At 45.6% G+C, this 22,281-nt stretch overlaps 1 protein-coding gene and 1 long non-coding RNA gene across 2 annotated transcripts in view; one reads left to right on the top strand and one right to left on the bottom strand.

Moving 5' to 3' along the window:
* The window catches only part of LOC139112003 (uncharacterized), a 60,211-nt gene that overhangs the window by 34,255 nt on the left and 3,675 nt on the right, over positions 1-22,281 (top strand). The window lies entirely within an intron of this gene.
* On the bottom strand, positions 7,045-10,922 carry Vacht (Vesicular acetylcholine transporter). The gene is made up of 2 exons (XM_070672696.1): positions 10,785-10,922; positions 7,045-9,605 (listed from the first exon to the last, which is right to left on the bottom strand). Exon 2 carries the CDS (start codon positions 9,426-9,428, stop codon positions 7,677-7,679), a length of 1,752 nt encoding a protein of 583 aa, XP_070528797.1. The 5' UTR covers positions 9,429-9,605; positions 10,785-10,922; the 3' UTR covers positions 7,045-7,676.

Genomic DNA, 22,281 nt, shown 5'->3' with positions numbered 1-22,281 from the left:
CGATGATAGCACCGACGATGACGGTCGTAGTTCCGCGTCGAGGAGAAGCTGATAATCCCTAAATCCGATTATTTGCCTCATCGGTTCTCGACGCCAGCGTGGCACCCTCTACGCTCAATCAATGTTTCTTTTGCCACCGTGAATGTCGCTCGTGACTCGTCCTTTTATATCCTTTTTTTTTTTTTTGTCTTCGAGTGGTTGGCGATCGCTGCTCGAATCGACAAAGATACTTAAGTCTCATAAGTGAGAATACTTTCTGCAGTTCCAAATTGAATCTCCGATTCCGGCACGTGCACTTTCGAAGTGACGTGTTACGTTTCCTAGATTTAGCAAATATAGGTCGCGTTTTAGAAATATTAAATGTCACCCGGTTTAAAAAAAGACTTTATACGTGCAAATTTAATTTTGGATAGTTTTTTTTTTTTATATTAAAAATTTTTTGTGACAGTAACATAGTGGTCGTTATTATTATTTGCATAAAAATAATATTCTCTTTTTCTTTTGCCTTTAATTTTCCGTTTCTCTTTCTTATTATCTCGAACGTGTAGTTTCGTGGTCTGAATACGATACGATGACATCATATACGCGTAGGTTCGCTTTCATTTCCCATACGCAGCGCCGAAGACAAATGGCAGCGAAGTTTCTCATTCTAGATACCGTGCTGAATTTCGACCACGGCGGTCGCCGTGGGATCATTAATTAGCAAGCATTAACAGTCGGTCACTAACGATAGGCGCACGTATCGCCGTGATAAATGGGCTTATACTCTAAGGAGGTACATAATGACGACCGTATCGTAATCGATGAACGTGTAACACGATTATGTCACGGAACCTTCGCTTTTGCCTTTCCGCATAATTATACAAAATGCAGGAAACAATTGAAATTATTTATCGATACTCGTAGGATCCAGGTTTAAAAAAAAATGTCAAATGTATTTTTTTTTTTTTTTAATATGAATTTTAGTTTTGTTTAAAATTTGCGATAATCTTAATCACGCAGCGAGACCTCTCGTCTATTTCGCGACGCATTCCGGGGCAGGGTATCGCGAACTCGCGATCAACAAGTTAAGCTAAATGACATAATCTTAAAGCACTGACATCCGACACGGATCCACGTCGAGTGCGTACACCCTTATGCCTTTCTTCGCACCCTCCAGGAATTCGTAGCTGTCGTTTCGAATCTCGTCGAGAAGTCTCGAAGGGACTACCGTCAATTAATCGTGCCTGGCCAATCTCAAAGGGTCGTAGGACCTGAACGAGAAGGCGAGGGGCGAGGATCAAGGCGGCGTCAGAAACCTAATCGAGTTCGGTATGGACCGTCTTATCCGAGAATCGCGCACCTCACGATGTAACGTCCAGCGTCTTGCAAATCCAATTTATCGGCTCGTTTGCTACTTTGGAACCGTTTCCCGAGATATTCCTGGCGGAATTCCCAGCGAAAACTCGAATAATCGGCAAATCTACGAAACCTCACTGATTGTTTCGAAATTAAATAAATATATGACACTGACTCGTTGACGAATTAATAATTTATCTCAAGTAAAATTATATATTTGGAAATAAAAGAAAAATTTACTCTAGAAATTTTCTTACGCGATAAAAAAAAAAAAAAGTTGATCGATAAATTCTTTTTAGATATTTTTTTTAAATAAATATTTTAACATTGAAAAATAAATGCTTAAATAAAAGTGTTTCGTTGTTTGAACTGTCGTGATTCGTTAAAGTCCTCGAGAGCCTCGTTGAAATCTCCGTAAGGACAACATTACTCGCTAAAACTGTCGAAGACGTACTCGGGACGAAAGAGTTTTTCAAACTTTTAACACGAAAAGTTTTACGCAGTAGAAATATTTGCTGGTAGAAAAAAATCCAGAAGTTCGATGATAACGTCAATTCCATTTTCCGCGGATATACCAAAAATACAAGACGCTGCTATAGGCAGCGAGAATAGAAGCGAATCGATATTCGCGTCTTAAAACCGCTCGCCGACGCGTCAACTTTAATCTAGGACAACCTTTCGATCTGGGACACGTTAAGATACGAGAAGATATAAAAGATTACATACGACCGGGATATATTTACACATAATTTATGCAACCTCCAGAAAACGTACGTTTTTCGTACATCGAGCGCTTTAAAGTGAGAGGCTAAAATTTAAAATAAATTATTACGCCTGTAATCGGGCGTGATAAATCGACATAAGTATAAAAACGCAAGTCAATTTTTATTTTTTATTGCGTTAATGAAAGGTGAATCTACAAAGTTATATCGTTTCTATTAAAATTCCGCGCTTTCGAATCGCGATCGAGCCTGCAAGTTGCGCGACGCAAGAGACGATTCTGCCGTGCTATTCGTGAGCACCCCGTGCGCGTATATCCCGCTTTGATTAATCGATACGACGCGTGGAGAACGGCGTCGTTATCGATGTGGCTCGCTCGTTAACGGGGCCACGATCGATATTTGCGGAACGAACGAGCCGCGGGCCAGTCGTTACTAGGAGACACCCGGTACAGCGGTTAAGAGGGTGGGCCGTCTCCCTAGAGCATCTCGCTCGCCCCAGCCCTTCGTCGCGCGGCCTGCGCCCATCCCTTTTCCCTGCTGCACCCTAATATAAATATTATTACACTTTGATGGGGTTACGGTGACACTAGGGCCCCGCAGACATCCCATGAATGCCTCTCGCTCTCCTCCTCGCTCGCTTTTCCGCGCTCGCTTTTTCATTAGGCCCGAATCCCGCTCGGCACGCGCCGCGCGACAATGCTTCTAAGGACTTGAGCCCTTTCGTCCCTCTCCCTCTCCCCCTGATTCGCCTCACCTATCAACCCTTTGTAGCACACCCGCGGTATGCGTTATTGATACGAGCCGGACCGTCGCCGCTTCTCTCTCGAGCGTATCGCGAGGACAAGCGATCCCATTATAGTCTCGATACCGAGCTAAGACGGATTACAAAGAGTTGACATTTTCACCCCCTTTCCTCCCTCTAATCGCGTGTCACGAAGACCCGTGGTACGATCATTGAAATATTTTTACTTCGCTCGCTATCACCGACGCGCTGTACAAACACGTTTTTGCGAATCAACGCTTCCTAAGAAGTATAGCGGTTGCTAAAATCTAAGAGATGAAATGAGTAGCACAGCAGGCGAAACGATAAATCGTGGAGAATCGGCGTGACAAAATGCAACACGTAGTATTCTTCGGTAACAATGACATCTTTAATAACCGGTTCAACAACATTACAGTGTCATAGGATTTTTTTTTCAATTACATACGCATTTTCGAATTATTTGGTTTTTCTCATCAAATAAATATACATATATGTGTCTTTGCGTGTACGCGTGTACGCCGGGTCCGTGTGGCCTGTTTCACGTGTCCGAGTACTGTATGTATGTATGCAATATGCGTGTGTGTACACGCAAAGTGCGGATGTATTGCAGTTAAGTTACGCTATGCTTACGGATTAATCTCGGGACGCGCGGACGCCTCCTTAATTGTCGCGCGCGGATAATTAGATACATATAATCCCGATGGCTATTCCTCCTCGTTTCGCCCTCTTCATTGCGATATGCGTGCTCGCGTATTGCGACGCTTCTGTCGTAACGGACTGCTCCCGTTGCCGTCCCTCCCTCTTGCAACACTTGGGAATCGGACTCGGGGTTTTGAGGTGAGAAAAATATCGTTGGGAAACTAGCGTCCGCGTTTTCATTCTAAGCGTCGTTCCCAATAGTGCTGAGCAAGGTTTCGGTATGCAGGACGCACCTTGGGTACCACTCGTCGCGGAGATCAACGGCCTAGGTATCCTGTATATTTTCCGCAAGACCGCTCCGTTAATTTAGAATATTTTTTTTTTGTTTTTTTTGTTTTTTTTTTTGTTTTTTCCAAGCGCAGGATAAGCAACGAACTGTCTCGATAGTTTTATCTACAAATTATCGATGCGTGGGGATTTAGGAATTTGTACACAATGGAGAAAACTTTCGCCATTTCCACCTCGGCTTAATAATTATAACAAATGATACATCATATAATCATTAAAACTTAACGAAATTCGTGTACGTATACGTATAACAATAAGTTTGTTACATTATGCTTATATAACTGAGGACTTCAAAAGCAAAATAAAATTCGTGATTTCGTCATTCGAGAGATGGATTATATTTTAAACGAAGTAATCTCGCAATAGAACGTCTCTTGTTAAAGAAAAGAAATATTTATATATATATATATATATATCTTTTTTGCATTTGTCATATTTTTAAAGGAGTAGCTCGCGCTGTTTTGTCTACTACTTTCCTCTTCCTAAGGTTTCTTCCTTATTCAAAGGAAAACTTTTCTCGTTCCAAGAGACTAGTCTTCTATTTCGCTTTTAAGGTCCCCAGGCCCTATTTCTACGAGTGTCAGGACAATAACACCTTTGCCCAGCACTGGCCCTTAGTCCCGACGCAGAAGAGAAAGGATTTTATACTCATGTACACACACTGTCGCGTTCACAACATTCACAAACGATATGATACAAATAGGCAAGATACACCGAGTGCCCCGGGACTATTGTCACTGTCGAAGACCGCGGTAACTTACAAAAAGTCGAAACGAATAGCAATGGCCACTTGAATAAATTGCGTCTTCGATCGAAAACAGAGGCGCGACTGAAAAAAATTTGCGCAACAAGCCGCGTGGATAAAATAAACGAGTAAATACAATTTTAACCAAACGTTTTAACAGACTTTTATTATTTTATTAATTTACGAACAGAAATTAATTTAGAAGAAAAAAAAAAGAAATTTATAACTGGAGAGAGGAGTGACAGTTTCGAGACACTCAATACGCGACGTACTTGCGCGAAAGAAAAAGCTCTCTTCTTCCCTCTTTCGCGCATAATTATAATATATTTACAAGAGCAGAGAAGAAGCTACGAATATAATTTTATATACGATATGTATATATGTATAATGTAACGTGTATGCGTAGTGCAACTGACGCAACGTCTTGCCGATAATTATCACATGATGTTTCACGTTGTGACTCGATCTTTCAAACATTGAGCCGAAAGAAATAAATAATTAACGTACCATAAACGATTACCTCGTGTTAAATAAGTGTAATATACGTATATCATAAATTTAACTTCTTAAAATAATAAGCAAATACAATTTTTCTTTTTCATTAAAGTATTAAAAACGGACAGTATGTCTTAAAATATAAATTATTTATTTAATTATTTCTTAACCTGTAGATTTTTTTAATTAATAAGAAACCTTCAAATATGCAAGGAGTTGAAATCTTTCTAATTACTTCGAGATTTTATTGCGTTGGTCTTTAGCTCGATTTATTTAATAAAAATCTCGACGATAATCATCAACAGGCTAGACGTTGCCGTTGCAATAAAATCCCTAATTTTAGAGGCCAGCTCATAGAAATAAAGTGTCATTACGGAGAATAAAACACGCTCTTTTCTCTCTCTCTCTCTCTCTCTCTCTCTTTTTCTCTCACATCTCAGCTATAAAACAGAAACGCATAGCCTACGTTTAGGTACATATGTATAGCGATCTAATAGAGTGTGTTCTACGTTACGTTAGGTCGGGTTATCTGTCTGGATCTATTACGAGGAGAGAGCTTTACAATTATTCGCTCGTACTACGAGTTTCGTGAGTATCACGGGGGATAAAAACTGCGAAGTTCAGGCACTGAATTAACTCAAAGCGCTCGCGAGTCGATCCTCGAGGATTCGCGCGACGACGGGGCGAGTGGTTCTGAAGGTCCGGCCGAGCGAAGCGGACCCCTCGACGATCGAGGAACCTCTTCTTTACGCGCCCGACACGCCGACGATGATACACCATGCAAGTGTTAGTGTACATAGTGCTAGTTGCATTAAACAACTTATTTATTTGCTTGTCGCGACGCTTTTTAGTATTGACGAGTAGGTACGAATGTGTGCTGTGCTCTCGGCCGTAAGGTTTGGCAGATATCGCCAAGAATAATTTTACAGACACGTTCTCGCGGCAGGTAAACGATCCGTTCTTTTAAGCAACTTGAAATAAATTTTAGAGAAATAAAATTGATTAGAGAAATAAATGGAAAAATCATCGAGGTGGCGTTACGTCGTTCGTACGTGAAATAATATCTCTGAGATGGCGAATAAAAAAATTAAAGCAAATTACACGCGTATTTAAAATAAATTTAAGCGTTTCTTGAGAGGAGCAGCCTGCGATAACCACCGCGAAACCTTGCGTCCAAGTCAGTCCGACACATAATAAAACTTTTGATATATTTACATACATATAGAAATTATTATGCATGCCTAGATACGTCTAGATATTACACGCGACTTACCACATGAACCAACCCCCCCTGACCAGTTCCGAACGAAATGTATTCCTACATTAGAAAAGTAATCTCATAAAAATACAGATATGTTTACTTTGACGCGCTCGCGCTTTGGTACTGGTATTGCTCCATTATTGCGGCAAAGTACTCAATCGGTGCGAAAAAAAAAAAAGAAGAAGTTATCGTATGGTAAACCGATTGTAACAAATATTTTTCGATGAATATTAATGAAATTTATTAATAAAATTTACTAATAAAATAACGATCTAAAAATAAAACATTACGCGCGTGTAAAAAGAACTTTATTTTAATTTATCGAAAATAATTTTCCGTAATAGAAGTTTAATTTATTAATGCGTTATTTATAGTCGGTTTAGTAACGATATTAAAAATATCGAAAGTGGAATGAGAGTACCTTGCCAATACAGAGCGATTCGTGGGGCAAATCGACCGCCTTCGTGACAATCCCCTGTACAATCGCCTACTTAACTTAAAGTCTTATTTCCTAGATTTCTGACGCCTTAATTATGATATGTTATTTCCGTTCAGCAATGTATAATTTTTTAACGAAAGTGATAAAAACTTAAAACTTGCCCGGCGGCAATCCGCGAACGAAGGTCCTTGCTGACGGGAAGCCTTCGTCACGGCCGTGAATTCTTTCTCCCTCATTCTTCTCGATTCTTTTACACTTCGCGCAGTAACATCCTTGCATCTCGATTAAAGAACGTTGTTTTTTCATTTTTTTTTTTTTTTTTTTACCCTCGTAGCACCGACACACCTCGCCTTCTCACTCTAATTTTATTTCGATGTTGCGACTAATTATTTTCCTCACGGTCCTTATTACCGATGAAAACGACTGATGTCCTCTCCGCGTGCTCGTACAATCAATTTTTATTTCTCTTCTCTCGTTCTACATTTTCGTCGCGTATTCAGCAACGTTTTCTATCTTTTACCTTTCTCTCCTCCCCCTCTCACTGCGCCGTCTGTCGTCTCCACGCGATTCGTATTACCAGCTGCGCGCGGAAGCTCGAGCCAGGACCATCAGGACTCACTGTTCGCGAATGTGAACCCGTCGCGAGATCCTCGAGGGAATCACTTTGGAAGTCGTTGATCTGCCATCCCCGTTAATCACCCGTGCATACTCCGATCGAAGTCCGGCGGGATGCCGGCGCAGTCGGCGATCTCTCCTCCTCTTCTTTCTGATCTTAATCGCGTTCGCTTGCCTCGCGACGACGTCGATTCTCTCTTGCCGATATAAGTGGAAGCCAGTCACGAAGATATCTCGAGCGCACTCTCGAGCGACGGGAACGTACATTCGGTTCAGTTAGATCGCCACGGTAACACTCGGCGGTGGTCGCTCTAATACATCCCTTGCCTGAAGGGGTTGCTGTCCCCAGCCGGCCTCTGATCCGTCGCGTCCGGCCTCCTGAAGGGGTTTACGTCACCCTGAGCACCCCGCTGATCCTGACGCTCGGCCGCGTAATTTCTCGGCTGGGCGTACTCGGCCGGCTGGCTGTATCCGGCTGACTGATTGTAAACCGGCGGCTGTTCGTAAGCCGGCTGATTATAACCGGCCGTATTTTGCGCACCGTAACCGCCGGCGCGTTGATCGTAACCGGTCGTCTGATAGTTCTGGTCGTAGCTCTGATCGATATTTGTTTCCATGCGCGTCGTCTGGTTCAAATGGTTGCCGATCTCGCCGGTGATCGGCCGTTGCTCCTGCAGCACGTACGTCTGATACTCCTTGTCGGGCGGGTCTTGCATCAGCACGTTCGCCTCGTCCTGGAACGGCTTGAAATCGTAGATGTGACGTAGATAGTAAAGGGCCGGCGCGTAGAGCAGGTTCGAGAAAGCGATGCCGACGTTTAGGGCGGTAAAGCCGATCGCCTCGACGACACCGCCGGCGATGATAGGGCCCACCGCGTACGCCACGCTGTACGAGATGTCGGCGATCGCGTAAATGCTACCGTACACCGACACGTATCTGACGTCCACCAGGTAGCCGAGTGTAGGCAGCAGCGCGGTGTCGATGAGCGCGATGCCGAAGCAAATGCCGCACAGCGGTATCATCAGCACCTTGTACGAACTGCAGAACGGTATAATGAAACAGCAGAGGCCCTCGAGCGCGAGACCACCCGCCGCCATTAGCCACTGATACTGCGGATATTGTTTGGCCATTCTTACGGTGACCACGACGCCTATGACGTGCGGGAAGAAGGCCGGCAGCCAGATCATCCCGATTTTCCAATTGTCGTGCGTCATCGTGTCCTCCATCCACAGCGAGATCGTCGGCTCGAGAAAAGCGAGCGCGACGTTCGACATCATTAGAGCGCCCGCGCACACGGCGATGTACGGGTCCATCAGCAGCCGCCAAATCGGTATCGTCGACTTAGGTTCGTGATGCCGGTCTTGCAATTGCTCCTTGATCGGCTTCATTACCAGCAGCAACATGAAACCGTCCGCCAGGCTGACGAACGCCAGTATCAGGAACGGCACCTCCTTGCCGGCGAATTGATAGAGCGCGCCTCCGAACGGCGGCGCAACTAAACAACCGAAGCTGATAAACGCCAGAGCGATACCGAGAGCCTTCGAGCGTTCCGATTCCTCCGTGAAGCGATCGGCGATCATGGCGAGGCCGGCGGTGTCGGCGAACGCGGATCCGACACCTTGCAGACTCCTCGCGAAGAACAGCACGCCGTAGCTCTTGCCGCACGCGAACACGCTGGTCGAGAGGAACATGATGCAGAGACCGATCATCATGGGGATGTCGTAGCCGATTCGGTCGATTAGCGCGCCAGAGAACGGATTCACCATTAATTGCACGATTGCTTTCGAGGCGAACAGCACCCCCGTGGCGGAGTCCTGGCCGTGATGGCCGGTCGGGATAGTGACGTTGCCCTCGTCCTCGACTGGTGGCCCGAACGCGCCGACGTATTTAAGATAATCGGGGATAATCGGTACTATCACCATGTACAGCATGTTGTCCAGCAGCAGCGCCACGGAGACGATGATCAAGATCAGCTTGCGCTGAGCCTTCGGCTCTTGCAGCTTCGTCCAGATGATCTCCTTGAGCTCGCCAAACTCCATGTTGATTATCGGTATCGTCGTCATGGTTCCTAGGCGGTCGCCGGCGATGCGACCGGCGTCTTCTGAGCTTTGTTTTTTGTGTGTGTCTTAGTGGAAGGGATTAACCGCGGTCGCAACCAAGTCGTGCGACCTCGGGAAGCGAGCGTGACGAGGAGATCGTCGCGATTGGGGCGGCGCGCATCAGGCCGGGCCGGGGGTAACCTACAACAGATCACCGATTTGGCAACGATTAGCTCGCGGGTATAACTGACTTTTGCGCGCGCGTAACACGCCTGCCGCGCGACGACGGGCCGCTTCTCGCGAGATCACGGAACCGGAGGCTGCGGCTCCGGGAATGAGGGAAAGAGTTGCCGAAGAGAAGCTAGGGGAGCCCTGACCCGGCCTGTGGTCAGCGCGAAACGGTATCCACTCACCATCACTCAACCCTCCCCGATTTCCAACTTTGTAATTCCGCGAGCGCCGTTGACCCGCGAAACTGTTGACGCGGAATATCTGCGCGAGAAAGAAACACGCTGTGGAAACGCACGCACCTCGAGAGGTAGTTTTCTTCTGGATTTCCCATCGCGAGGAAGAACGCGATACCGAACGAAGGCTCCCCCCCGAGATGAGACGTCGTGAGATCGACCGTGTATCTGAGCGAGCCTTGGTGTATCGCATTACGACGTGGATAAAAACAGCACGCGAAGGGCGTCGAGAAAATAAGAGGCGAGGGTCGACGTGATACACTTGCTATCAGGATTATCGCTAATCACTTTACAGGTGTTAGTGCAAAAGGGAGTACTTCGATAATAACAGCGGACAATATCGATTGTTTTTATCAGGTTTTTCTTATATTTTTTAATTGCCAGCAGGAGAAAAAAATATATATATATTCGAGTACTACAGAATTAAATTTAACATATCTTGCGGTTTAGAAAGATTGGCAGGTGTAACTAATGAGAAGCGTACATAATTCATAATCTATCTGATTTGATTTTTTTTTATCGAGGAGCGAGTATTTTTGTACGGCGATATACATCGGAGGTTTTCATTATTCATTTAGCCTATCGTTATCCTATCCCGATCTGTCGGTCACTTTACAGCGGCAAGAGGCGCGTATTCTGATCGATCGTAAATTACTATAATAATGCGGAGTAGCATTTAAGTCGGGACCTCGGGCGACCATCCGGTACGACGCGACGACTCTTCGCGTATTTTTCGCGCGTTTGCGAAATGGCGCCTGTCAATCGTCGTCGTCGCCGTGGCTCTCTCGTTAATGGCGCAACGCAATCGATCGGCGGACTAAGCAACGGCGAAACGAGCCTTCCCGTGTACGAAAGAAGGCCGCGGGTGAATAATAAAAAAAAAAGAAAAAAAAAAACTTGCGTTTTATCAACTCACCGGAGTTGCTGGCGAACTTCTGCCGGAGGGAGTTGGCAAGGCGTTGGGGGCCCGCCAAGGTCGGAAGACCGGCGAGCAGGCCGCTCAGAGTCGAGGTGACGTCTGCCGATCCGTCTTCTTCCTTCGAGTCGTTCACCGACTCCTTGGCTCCTCGCGTCCCCGGGCCCTCCACCTTTTCAGCCGAGTTAACAACCGAGTCTGCAACGGCAGGCAATATTTCCCCACTGATTAGTAAAAGAAAAAAAAAAAAATCATTCCACGCGCTATTGGGGAGGGAATTATTTTTTTAATTTAAGAATGCAGATTTGAAATCTGTGCCCACGAATAGTCAGCTTCCGCGCTGAGCTACTGGCGACGTTATCAATTAGCGCAAAGCGTTGCTGGGTCAAAAAAAAAAAAAAAAAAAAAGAAAAGAGTAGGAAATTGATAGGGCGATCGAAGGTGGAAATTGATACGTCAGAGGGTGGGACGGAGTCCGTCGACCTTCGAGAGTTAAAATTACAATTTAACCCGGCAATCGTCGGGAGCGACAACGCGCAGCGCGCGTTCGTACTCTACATATTCATACGTCCCCTCGCATACATACTATCGACACAATTTTTACTAACCTTTCTATTATCTTATGTACGGCGTTACCGATGGGAGGATTTAAATTTAGTGTTTCTGCGTCTATCTATAACATCTCGTCGTATACCGTCTACATTTGAGGAAGACCGCGTATTACACGTGCGTAACTTCCCATGGTAATTTTTGCTCCCCCATTTTGCCGCGTCGCAATATAGTTATTTGGCAGCCACGTGTTATTTCATCAACCGTTGTTTGCGAAGGGACGAAACGGACGTCCGCGTTTCCCCGTGCGATCGCAAGCTCGACGGAAACACAGGAATTTCCGGTGCATCAATTGGACCGCGTTATGCAACAATACAGCGAGCTACATTCGAAAAGTTAATCGACTCGATGAAATCTTAATTAAATCTCGTCATTCGGGGTACTTTTCGGCGGCGAGCGTTATAGTTGTCACGTATAATTAATCGTAATTAATAATAAAACATAAATAAAATTGATAAAAAAAGAAAGATAAAAAGGAAGTAAAAATAAAATATTTTTAGTTCGTTTTGTTCTTTAATTTTAATCAAAGATATCAGGCTGTAGGTAATAGTCAGGTTATAATAAATTTAAACGTTGATATCAACGTCTAAAGTACTTCACATGAAACGTAGATTAAACAGACATTTTCTGTAACGAACTGTGTTAATAGATAGACAGAAATACTAACGGTATAATATTACTAGAACGAGAGTTACTTTCTCGACCTTTAAATAAAGTTTACGCCGCGCTAAAAATTTAACATATTAATAGCTTCGTCATGAAAAGAATAGATTTAAAATTAAAATATATGCACAAAATTGTAGAATAAATAATTAATATTAAAAAAAAAAAAAATATATCTATATATATATTATTTATACAGATATATTTATTACATAATTTTTTCTTAAATGATACTGTAATCAAGCAAAGCCAAAAAAAAAGCGAATAAACGTCACTAGAAAAATTTTGCGTTACAAAAATCGCTGTGTCAAATATAATCTACTTAAAATTTGATCAAATCACTGTATTGAATCATCGCGTCAAATATCCTATTTTAACATTAAATTAATTGAGCAAAAAAATTAAATATCGATGAAAAAAACAAAATTAACTTAAGAAAAAGCAAAGGAAAACTAGAAAAGCGTTTCTACCGATTTCCATGAAACGGTCCCGACGAACCCGCGCGTTGGAGAATCAAGGGGGGGTTTCGCTGGAAAATCGTGCATGCATCCTTTCGCGAGAAAGCCGACAGACGGGAGGACGTGCTTGGCAAAAGGAAGGACGACGCGAGGAGTGCAGGCAGGGGCGCGAAAAAAACGTCCGGGATACTTACTAAGACCGAAGGGCTCCCAAAGACAGGGGCGTCTCGGCGTGTCTCTCCGTCGGGGTGGCTTTGGAACGTCTGCCCTCGGAGTCCTCCCCGCCACCAGGTCGTCACGGCGCCCTCTCTAACCGTCGTGACGCTCGCGGTGGCGGCGACGACGGTCTCGCCGCGGAGGGTGCAAGAGCAGGGCGCAGCCGCGGTTCGCCAGGATCCAGGGATTGGCGGCGGCGAGGCCGTGCGTCAGCCCCCAAACCCTCCACCATCGACTTTGCACGGCACCCTCCGTCGCGCGGCCGCCGGGGGTGGACGGCGAAGGGAGAGGAACGCGGAAAAGAGGGCTCGCGGGCAGAGGAGAGCGGGACCAGGTACAACGACGGTCGATGCTGCGCGGTATTTCTGGCGTCAGGTCGATATCGGCCTCACCTGTGCGCGAGGAGAGTACAGGCTGGCCGGCTGGCTAGCTTGCCTGCCTGCCTGTCCGCCTGCCAAGTTATCCCTCTCCGAGTTCGAAGGGGTTCACGAATATGCCCCGCTCGTTTTTCTTTTACCCTCTTCCCCGTCACCCCGGGCAGTGGCTCTTCAACCGACGGATCGTCAACCCTCTCGCGTGCTCACCTGCCGCCGCTACCCTGGGCACTCGCGCGATCGAGGGTAAGGGTGAAATTGCGAGACTCTGCCTCGAGTCGCGGCTCGACCGTGGCGCGTTTAGTTTTCCAGAAGACATCGGCACCCGCACTCTCCTTCTCTTTACCTGCTGCTCCGCCGACTTAGAAAACCACGATCATTTGCCAACCTCTCGACGCGTTCCAATACACTTTGGTACCGCGGTAAATGCCGTCACCCGATGTCAGCCGCGATAATAGATTCGCGGGCGGAAATTTACGTGTCAGTTGACGTTTCTGTGTCCCATCGCAAACGTTGATTAATTTCGTATCACTTAGCGTCTCGTTGAATCTCACCGAATTTATATTAATAATTTGCGAGATAAGTACACCTGCTAATAGTATTAATTTCTCAATAAATTAATAATAGATAGTTATAATAAAACGATACTATTAACCTTAGACTAACTTAACTGCAGCATTGAAATCCCAAAGGAGCAGCTTCTTTCCTCTCGTCGAAACGACCTCGTCGTAAAGTGTTAACGACACACATGGCCGGGTAATAATAAATTAATACAATATTAAATTTCTTTTTTTTTTCTCGTTGATATTTGATATCAGAAAAGTTAAACGTAATTAATAATTATCTTCGATTATTATATCGCGCAGAAGGGAAAAGTAATCAAAGTCAGTGCTGATCGCGTCGAAGATTACTCTCCCTTTTTTGCACCACCGGGAAACATTAAAAGGACACGGGGAAGTCAATGGCAGCCAGGTGGCTGCGCGCGAGAGGGTTGAAGATCAGTAATACTCGAATAGGGGTTGCTGGAGGTCAAAAGTCAAATGACCAAAGCTGCGTAACGGATTCGCGCAGCCTCTCGTCGCTTGACTTTCCCGCGTGATGCGATCGGTTTTAATCATCGTGGATAAGGTCAAAGTATATATTTTTAACTCACTTGCGAGCAAAAAAGGAGCACGTCACTCGAGATCCCTACGCGCCACGATCGCCTGTATTTAACTAAAAAAAAAGAAAAAAAAAAGAAAAAAAAATTAACCCAATCAAGAAATTTGTTAAGAAGTAAATTAACTTTTTCTCGCTTTAGCGCGGCGCGGCTTGTCGAAAATCTGCCATTCTTCTGCATTTTTGTTTCGCGTTCAATCTCGCGCATACTTTCGATTTTTGTCGCCGCCGAATACCTGGCTCGCGTGTCTTTTCGTTGAGAACCGGAATAAATATCGATCAGCCAGTTCAGCTGTTGACCCAGCAGGGCTGCTTTTACCACTGCTCGCGTATCCACGTGAGAGAGGACACCGTAGGAGTTGCCGTAACCGCGCAAGAGGGTCCCGTCACCGGCTCTCGCACGACCGCGGCTTCAATTCCGCGGCCGTGCGGGATCCATCGACGCGGCCGCTGAAGTAAACCGAGCCGGCCGATCTGTACCGCCGATGGCTCGCCGCCGCTCGAGAAGAAACGCGCCGTTTGCCTGACAGCTCCGCTTTTCCGAATTGGAACAGCTTGGGATCGGCGGTCACGACTCGATCGCTTGGGCTCGTTTCTGCGGCGTGAGAACGGCGACAAGACGCACGCGTGACGTCGCGCAGGACAGACGGGGGACACCGCAAAACGCCGGCCCCGTGACAGCTCGAATTGCCTAACCGATTATTTAACATTCCGCCGCTGTTGCGCAATGCAAATTGCATTGAAAAATAAATTGAATCCCGTTTCGCAAGCAGCCGCCGACGTTTTATTATAATAGGCGTGTTGTGAGAGATCTTCTTTAACATTTAGCGCATCGTGCACATTGTATCTTCAACGTGTACCACGATTACTGCTACGATATCTAAAATAAATAAGAAATTGATTTTATTTCGGAAGAAAAACGTTCGTTCGTTCGTTCGTTCGCGTTACGCTAATGAATTTAATTTTTCGCTGTTCCGGTTCTAATTGCTAACGCCTGCTTTCCAGGTGACCGTAAATAGCCGATGAATTATTCGTAATCGCGTGACCGCGGGAGCGATTAGATATGTTCTTTTCTGCCGCTCGAGAGGTCGTTCATCAATTACCGTAACCGTGTACGACGTCGGGGATTTTCACGCGTGTTACTCAAGTCATTATTGTATTTTTAACGAGCAGCTGTTTGGATAGCTGGAAACGGCGTGTTGTAAGTTAGCGAGCATCCTTGCAACGTCTCGTATGTACAGACGACGCGTAATTACGCAGAGCGCGTACGTGAATGCGTGACGGGTCACGTCCAAAATTGCGTAAAAGTTCCGTCGCGATACTTCTGGTGGAGAACGGGGTATAAAACCGAAAAAAAAAAATAGGAGAAAAAAAGAAATAAAAAAAAGAAAAGGGAGACCGCGCGAGGTGATCGCGGAGGCGGCGAGGAAGAAGAAAGTATCCGATGAAGGAAGAGTCGACGAGCGGAATATCAAGCGAACGACCCGTGTAATTTGGTTCCGTACGATCGAATTCACAGGCAGGCCGGGTCGTCGGTGGGAACGGGAGGCAGGGGGAGGTCGGAGGGACGGCAAATCTCTCGCAAAATCTCGTTAGAGAGACAAAGGAGTCGCAGGAAATAAAATCCTGCCGGATTTCAGTAACCGCGCGCGACACGACGGGCACGTATTGTGCAAGTGGCGTCTCTCTAAGTGTTCCTCGATTCCGAATACCGCCCCCTTTTCTCATCATTGTAGGGCAAGGGCGCGCGAGATCGTTTGCACAATCGGGGATTCCCCGTCTTTCGGCTAAAATAAAATTTTTAAAAGCAAGATTTTAAAAGTAATATTAACCAGAAGGAATTCGAAGAAAGGTAGAATTTACGAAGGAGGAGACGTCTTTCCGCGCGAGTTGATGAAAAGAGAAGCTCTAAAATTTTTTCGCGGCGCTCGTCGTCGTGCGTGACACGAGAAATCACTACCGGGGCTTGTTCTCCGCGTGCCGAGTTTCCGGGGTCGCGTATGTCCGGCCTTCGTGGGCCAAAACTTTATTAGCGGGGCCGAGCGAAATTTACACTTCCCTCCCGCGTGCGAACGCGCGAGGGAACACTTATGGGAACTTGAAGTGAGGTAAGATTCGCGCAAGCGGACGGAGACGTAGCCAAGTGTGGGCGCAACAGAGGGAATATAAATCGCGCAATAGGTCCGCACGGCTCGTCCAGGCCGACGTTTCCGCGGAGGCGCGATTAAAAACTGGAACGCGAGTCTCGCGCACCTGCCGCGCATACGAGAGAAGATGAGGGCACTCTCAGGTATCCGAAGCGGAAAGAAAAACAGCGAGGCCGGCGCGATTACGCGTGAGAATTACGTGCGAGACATTAAACTTCGTTTTTCTCTCTTTCTCTTTCTTCGACGGAAACGCGCCTCTCATCACTTTCCCTCTCTTCAAAACGCCGCTAATTTATCTTGTCCTCTCTCTGTCTCGCTCCCTCGAGAAGCTGTCATCACACCTTTCTGTCCGGCTATTCTTTTAAAACGCCTTTCTCATCGCGGTAAAAATGATTCAGTCCTCGTACTCGCTTCGCTTTCTGTTTTTTTTTTATTTCCTCGAAAATAATCGCGATATCAAAAGTAACATCTTCTCCCAATTAGTTTTACCTTTTTAAATTTCAAATTTTTCTTTAATTAATCCTGCATACAATACTTAAAAGTTTTTGAGCTTTTAAAGTTAAATATATTTATCAGGAAGATTAAAAAGTTATTAAACATTTTATAAATTTTTTTTCCTTTCTGTTATTATTGTACATTGGACGACGTTACGATAAACTATTTTTCTCCTAAGAACCGGTAGTTCCAAGAAGAAAGAGAGCGAGATTGATAAGTTTATAAATTTAATCACTGCTGGACGGTAAAGTACGAAGGACCGTAAAGTCAGGGGGAGTGACGGAGTCTGGGAAAGATGGAAATTCAAAGATCCATGGGTTTTAAAGTGAGAAAGCTCTCCGGCGGGAATAATCTCGCGGTGAACGGCGACATTCTCGCAGCTCTATTAAAAAAAAAGTAGCGGACGGAAAATCGTTCTCCGCCACTCGCGCCATTCTCACCGAGCCGCCGTCACCGCGAAAGGAAAAGAGGAGAAGGACCGGAGGGATACCAGCCCCTGCGGGAAGGGTGGGCATCGCGTCGCGGACGGGGATGAAACGGGTCCCTCTGTTTGATCCGCAAACACTGTAATTGCCTGGAATATTATATTAGGTACGCCGTTGCGGACGAAGTAGACGCCGTCAACGGGGCGACGGTTAAGGGGGCTGAAGGGGGAGGACCGGCTGGAACAAAGGGGAACGACGGCACCCCCGAGCGGGAACGCGGGCCGGAACAATAATTTATTTTTGTCCCCCCACGCGAAGGGGAACGATCTCCTGAACGTGGCAGGTACATATTAACCTTCGTACCCGATTGCGGGTCACTCCCGCCCTAAATGAGGAAAAAATTACCGGCGAAATAAGGTCTGCGGCAACGCGATGTAATTTTAGTCTCTCTATTCAAACAACGCCGGATCGCTCGCGGGCTTCCGCGACTCGGAATGCCTGTTTGCCCTCGACCATTGTTCACAAACTGTAAGACACGGAGTCAGGGATTGCATTAATAATATCTGCGCGCAAAAGTCAGGAGTTCTTTTTTAGAAATTGTTTAACACACGTGGGTATTTATAATTTGCCTGCCGGGAATTTGCTGCCTTTGCATCTCGAGATGCATTTGTGTTCTCTCGAAGTTTTTATTCTTTCTGTATTTTTGAATGACTAGATTTTTTTTTCTCTCTTTTTTTTGTAATAAATTCATGAATATTCAGGTGTTTTATTAGCTGCTCCGCGAGCTTCTCCCTTCTCATAATTTCGTCATTGCCGCCGCTAGAAGCGAGTATGATTTGCATAAATTGAAAGGCTGGTTTAGAATGATGAGCGCTGAAAGCAGGAGAGGAAGCGGGAGACGGCAGAGAGAATAATCGGGGAAAAGAACGAAGTTCGCTCGCACGAATTGAAATCTCCGGAGATCGGCCTCGCTTTTACCCGGCTGCGTTTCCGCGCTCGGCTCTCATTCATCGCGCATTGCGTCTGCGAAAATTAGCGAAATTACCACTTATCTCGTTCTCCTCGCTCTTTTATACGTCGAATACTCGTGCTTGGATTAAATCCGGCCGGATTATTACGGTTGAATTGAAATGCGCTTGATTATTTTTATATTCATTTATTATTATATATTAAATTAGTTATAATCATTAGGACCTTATATTTTATTATTATTATTTTTGGACAAAATATTTGAACGATGATGAGTTTTCGGTAACCATCGAAGGCATCTCTATACAAATTTCCAAATTAAAGCAAAAACTTTTAAAGCTCCCGAGTGGAAATTTATCTAATTAATCTAATTTTGCAGCTAGGGGTTAGATCGGGGAAAAAAAAATTTTTTAAGACTTGTTTTCTTTATCCTTATTAAATCGAGTGACATCGTTCGCGAACTTTTGCTCGTCGGTGTGCTTAGTAAATCTTCAGGGTTTGCACAATGACACAATGAGCAGCAGAATACACAGGCGCTATTGCAAACAGGCGAATGGCGCATTACGAGACCCGACGAGGCCTGAAATCGCATTGTTGCACACGAAAAATCGATTGGCATGGGCAATTAAATACGTCATTTCTCGCGTTCCGCCGGCGCCAATGAAGGAAACCCGCCGCGTCGCCGTGCATTCGTCGTTCCGCGCGAAATCGTAATCACTAGCCGATTTAATGGCGTTTACGTAAGTGCGTCTGTCGGCGGTGTAAACACCAGCCTCCCATGCAAACAGTCGGACTCGCTCGACAAGACACGGATAAGGCGTCGACAGGCTGGGGAAAGCGAGATAGGACAAGTGCAATGTCCGGCTGATAAAAGTCGCGATGAAAGAACCAAATGTGCTCGTTATTGAAAGGCGAACACGTGGATAGCTCGCGGTTGCGTCACCGCGCTTTAAAAATCCGTAACAACCGTCTTTAGAAAAGAAGCTTTGAGATTTTTATTTTTTTCTCCTCTTCCTTCTTCTTTTCCCCCGAGATTGTTTTCGCGCTCGCGAGAATTTCTCTTCGAAACGTAAAACGCGTAATGCCGTGACAGACCGGCGAAGACAACGGCGACCGGTGCATAGATGTTCGCCGAGATTGTAAGCCGCGGGAGAGTATACGCGATGTAAATCGCGGTGACCATGGCCTGCCGCGGGATCGATTAGCTCTGGCCTTAAAACAAATGCAAAACATTTCGCGTAAGAATATAACGTGATCCCGCGCCGACGCTCTGATCGATTTCTCGCTACCGGCGAAGCGGTAAGGGACATAAGAAAGAGCCGCCGAGCAAAATGGAACGCGAAGGAATTGCGAAGTCCGCCCGCGCGATCGCCGTAATTCCCCGGAGACGATCCGATCCTAGAATTGACGGGGACAGGGGGGGTGATATTATTTGAAATGTAGAAGCCGTGTTTGGATACGATCCCCCGAAGATCCCCGGAGTGCGCTATAAATAAAAAAAAGAAAGACGCAAGCGCCGCCGGTAGTTACCCAAGACAAATTGTGCAGCGTGTAATATTTCAGAAAATTGCGAGCGGTGTTATAAATCGTTGAGCTGCGCCCAGGAACTTGTATCAAAATAAATGTCAATTTTTATATCGAAATTAATTTAGAGCCGACGCGATGGAAACTTCGAACGACGACGAAGCGGATTAACGTTTATATGCGCCGTTCGGAAGTTTGCTTGACTCGGTTACTCACGTGTGCGCGTAATTACTTTTTATTAATGACAAGGCTCCGTTCGCACGCGTTAGCCTTGTCCCTCGGTTACTACCGGGTCAACCATTGGTCGACCAGGTGGGTCAACGTCGGGCGCGACGTCACTGTCGCGTGATTTACGGGAGCGACACGTTTGTTCCGGTGAACGTTCCCTTCAGCGGCCGACCTTCCCTTGAAGGTGATCGCGGATAAGGATAACTCTGACAGCTTCTTTGAAAGGAAGCCAGCTGACGCAACCTCAGAGCTTAAGTGGACCGGGCGTATTTGAAAAGAAAACAAATGGCACGTATTAAGGTATGACTCGCGATCGGATTTTGACAAATCATTTTTGGGCTTCGAGAGGCTTAGGAACTTTTATACCTCGCCGAAAGCGGATAGTCACACCGAAGCTTTTCAACGTAGGGCAAGAAGACGAATCGCGCTTCATCGAAATATTCCCATTTAATTCGAGCGACTCGTCGCGACGATCATCCTCTTTGCTCGCTCACCTTTTTCAGCACGCGCGGCTAATTAACCGCGCGGTGTACTCCATTCGACGGCACAGTAGGAGAAAGCCGCTCCATCCAAATGAATCATTAACTTTAATCTTATAGACTCGGTTTCTGGAGCCCGCGTTGCACAAGCGTCGTAAACGAAAGATGCCACAGTAGTTAAACATCACAATGTAGAAAAAAAAAAAAAAAAAGCAGAATGCCGATCGAATATATGCACTTTAAAAAAAAATTTTATGATATGTTTTACGTAATACAACCGCTAAAATAGTATCAATACAATAAAGTCAGCGACTCCCTTGTCGGGTTCAATAGAGGTGAGGATACTTACGCGGTATTCTTCGGAAGCATTATTATAGAAAGTTGCATCAAAAGGCTAGCGAAACTGCTAGCCGGAAGTGGTTTAGACTCAGCCGAATGCACATCGAGGATCCGTTTTGAAGGCGGACACCTAGACTTTTACTGTTATAACGTACCGTTGGGGATCGCAAAGGTCACGTCTGGCGAAAGGTTCCCGATTACCACTGTAATAAGTGAGAAAGAGAGAGAGAGAGAGAGAGAAAGAGGCGTCTCCGGGAAGTAGATTCGCAACAATGTTCAAGCGAATTCTTGCAAAATCCACCTTGCAAAAAAAAAAAAAAATCGAAACTAAAAATAATATCACCGTACTCGATACATTCTTTTTTAATAACCGCGCCGCTTCCTGCATCTTTTAATTACAGCTTTCGTTTTTTTTCTTTTTTTTTCCTCTCTTCACATCATGCCGTTATGTGCATATGTTACACGTGGAAATTAATTCACGTTCTTACGTAATTCCGTTGATGTCGTCGTTTGTGCGAGCGGTTTCGTACGCGGCATGCATGCAAAATGCGCGGTCTACCTCAAATTATATTGCGGAAATTACATATGTCTTTGCTACCGAGAAGAACTTAGATGTTAGAGAAGATGTTGGAGGTAGATTCCTGGACGAACTTTGCCACCACTTTTCCCGAAAGATTTGCGGAATCGTTGAAGTTACATCTTACACTCGGATAAGATCTTCTAATTACTAAGCTTTCTCGACGTCGGCTTTCGTGCCTGTTTCTTAAATAAAAATTGCATTGCGGTAATCCGTTACATTGGAATCGATATTAGCGGAGCCAGAGTAGCAGAGTTAAATAATTTTCGCGTGACGTTACGTGCCGAATGAGAAATTGGCCCGTGGAAACGCAATGCGCTGCGTCAGAACTCAATTTCGTACGCCGGAGCACGATTGCGGAAAAGAAAATCGATGGCGGCGCTATTTTTGAACATGTCATGTACGAAATAAATCGCAAAAGGACTAAACAGTAGCGTTTCGCGTGACACCGTTATCGATCAGAAGTTTCGCATGACCCGCGAAAATTTTGAGGACATCTTACTCTTAGCAGAGGTAACGTCACCTCTCTCGAAATTCGGGCCTACGTTATAATAACAGAATTTTCTGCAGGGTGCGTGATGTCTCTATTTATTTAGGTCTCGTTTTCTTTAAGTAAAAGACATTTCATAGCACGTAAGAATGCGTAATAAAAAGGATTCTAAATCCAGACTGTTAATGTTCACGTTTAGTGCGAACGTCCGTCGCATGACCGTTGCGTGCCGCAAATGAAGTCTCCCGCGTAATTCCAGAGGCCATGGTACTTACTATGAGGTCGAGGGCTGCTCGACGAGGGTTGCGCGTCCGCGAGGGTGAGAGGAGCAACCGGCGGAGGGATC

This window comes from Cardiocondyla obscurior, linkage group LG26, assembly GCF_019399895.1.
Source record: "Cardiocondyla obscurior isolate alpha-2009 linkage group LG26, Cobs3.1, whole genome shotgun sequence".
In the NCBI taxonomy this organism is placed as follows: Eukaryota; Metazoa; Arthropoda; class Insecta; order Hymenoptera; family Formicidae; genus Cardiocondyla; species Cardiocondyla obscurior.
The sequence above is the reverse complement of the archived record's forward strand: the minus strand, read 5'-3'. Positions and strand labels throughout refer to the sequence as shown.

What these genes read in the sequence shown, in the direction of transcription:
- Vacht (XM_070672696.1), bottom strand. Translation starts at nt 9,428, where the DNA reads ATGACGACGATACCGATAATCAACATGGAGTTTGGCGAGCTCAAGGAG.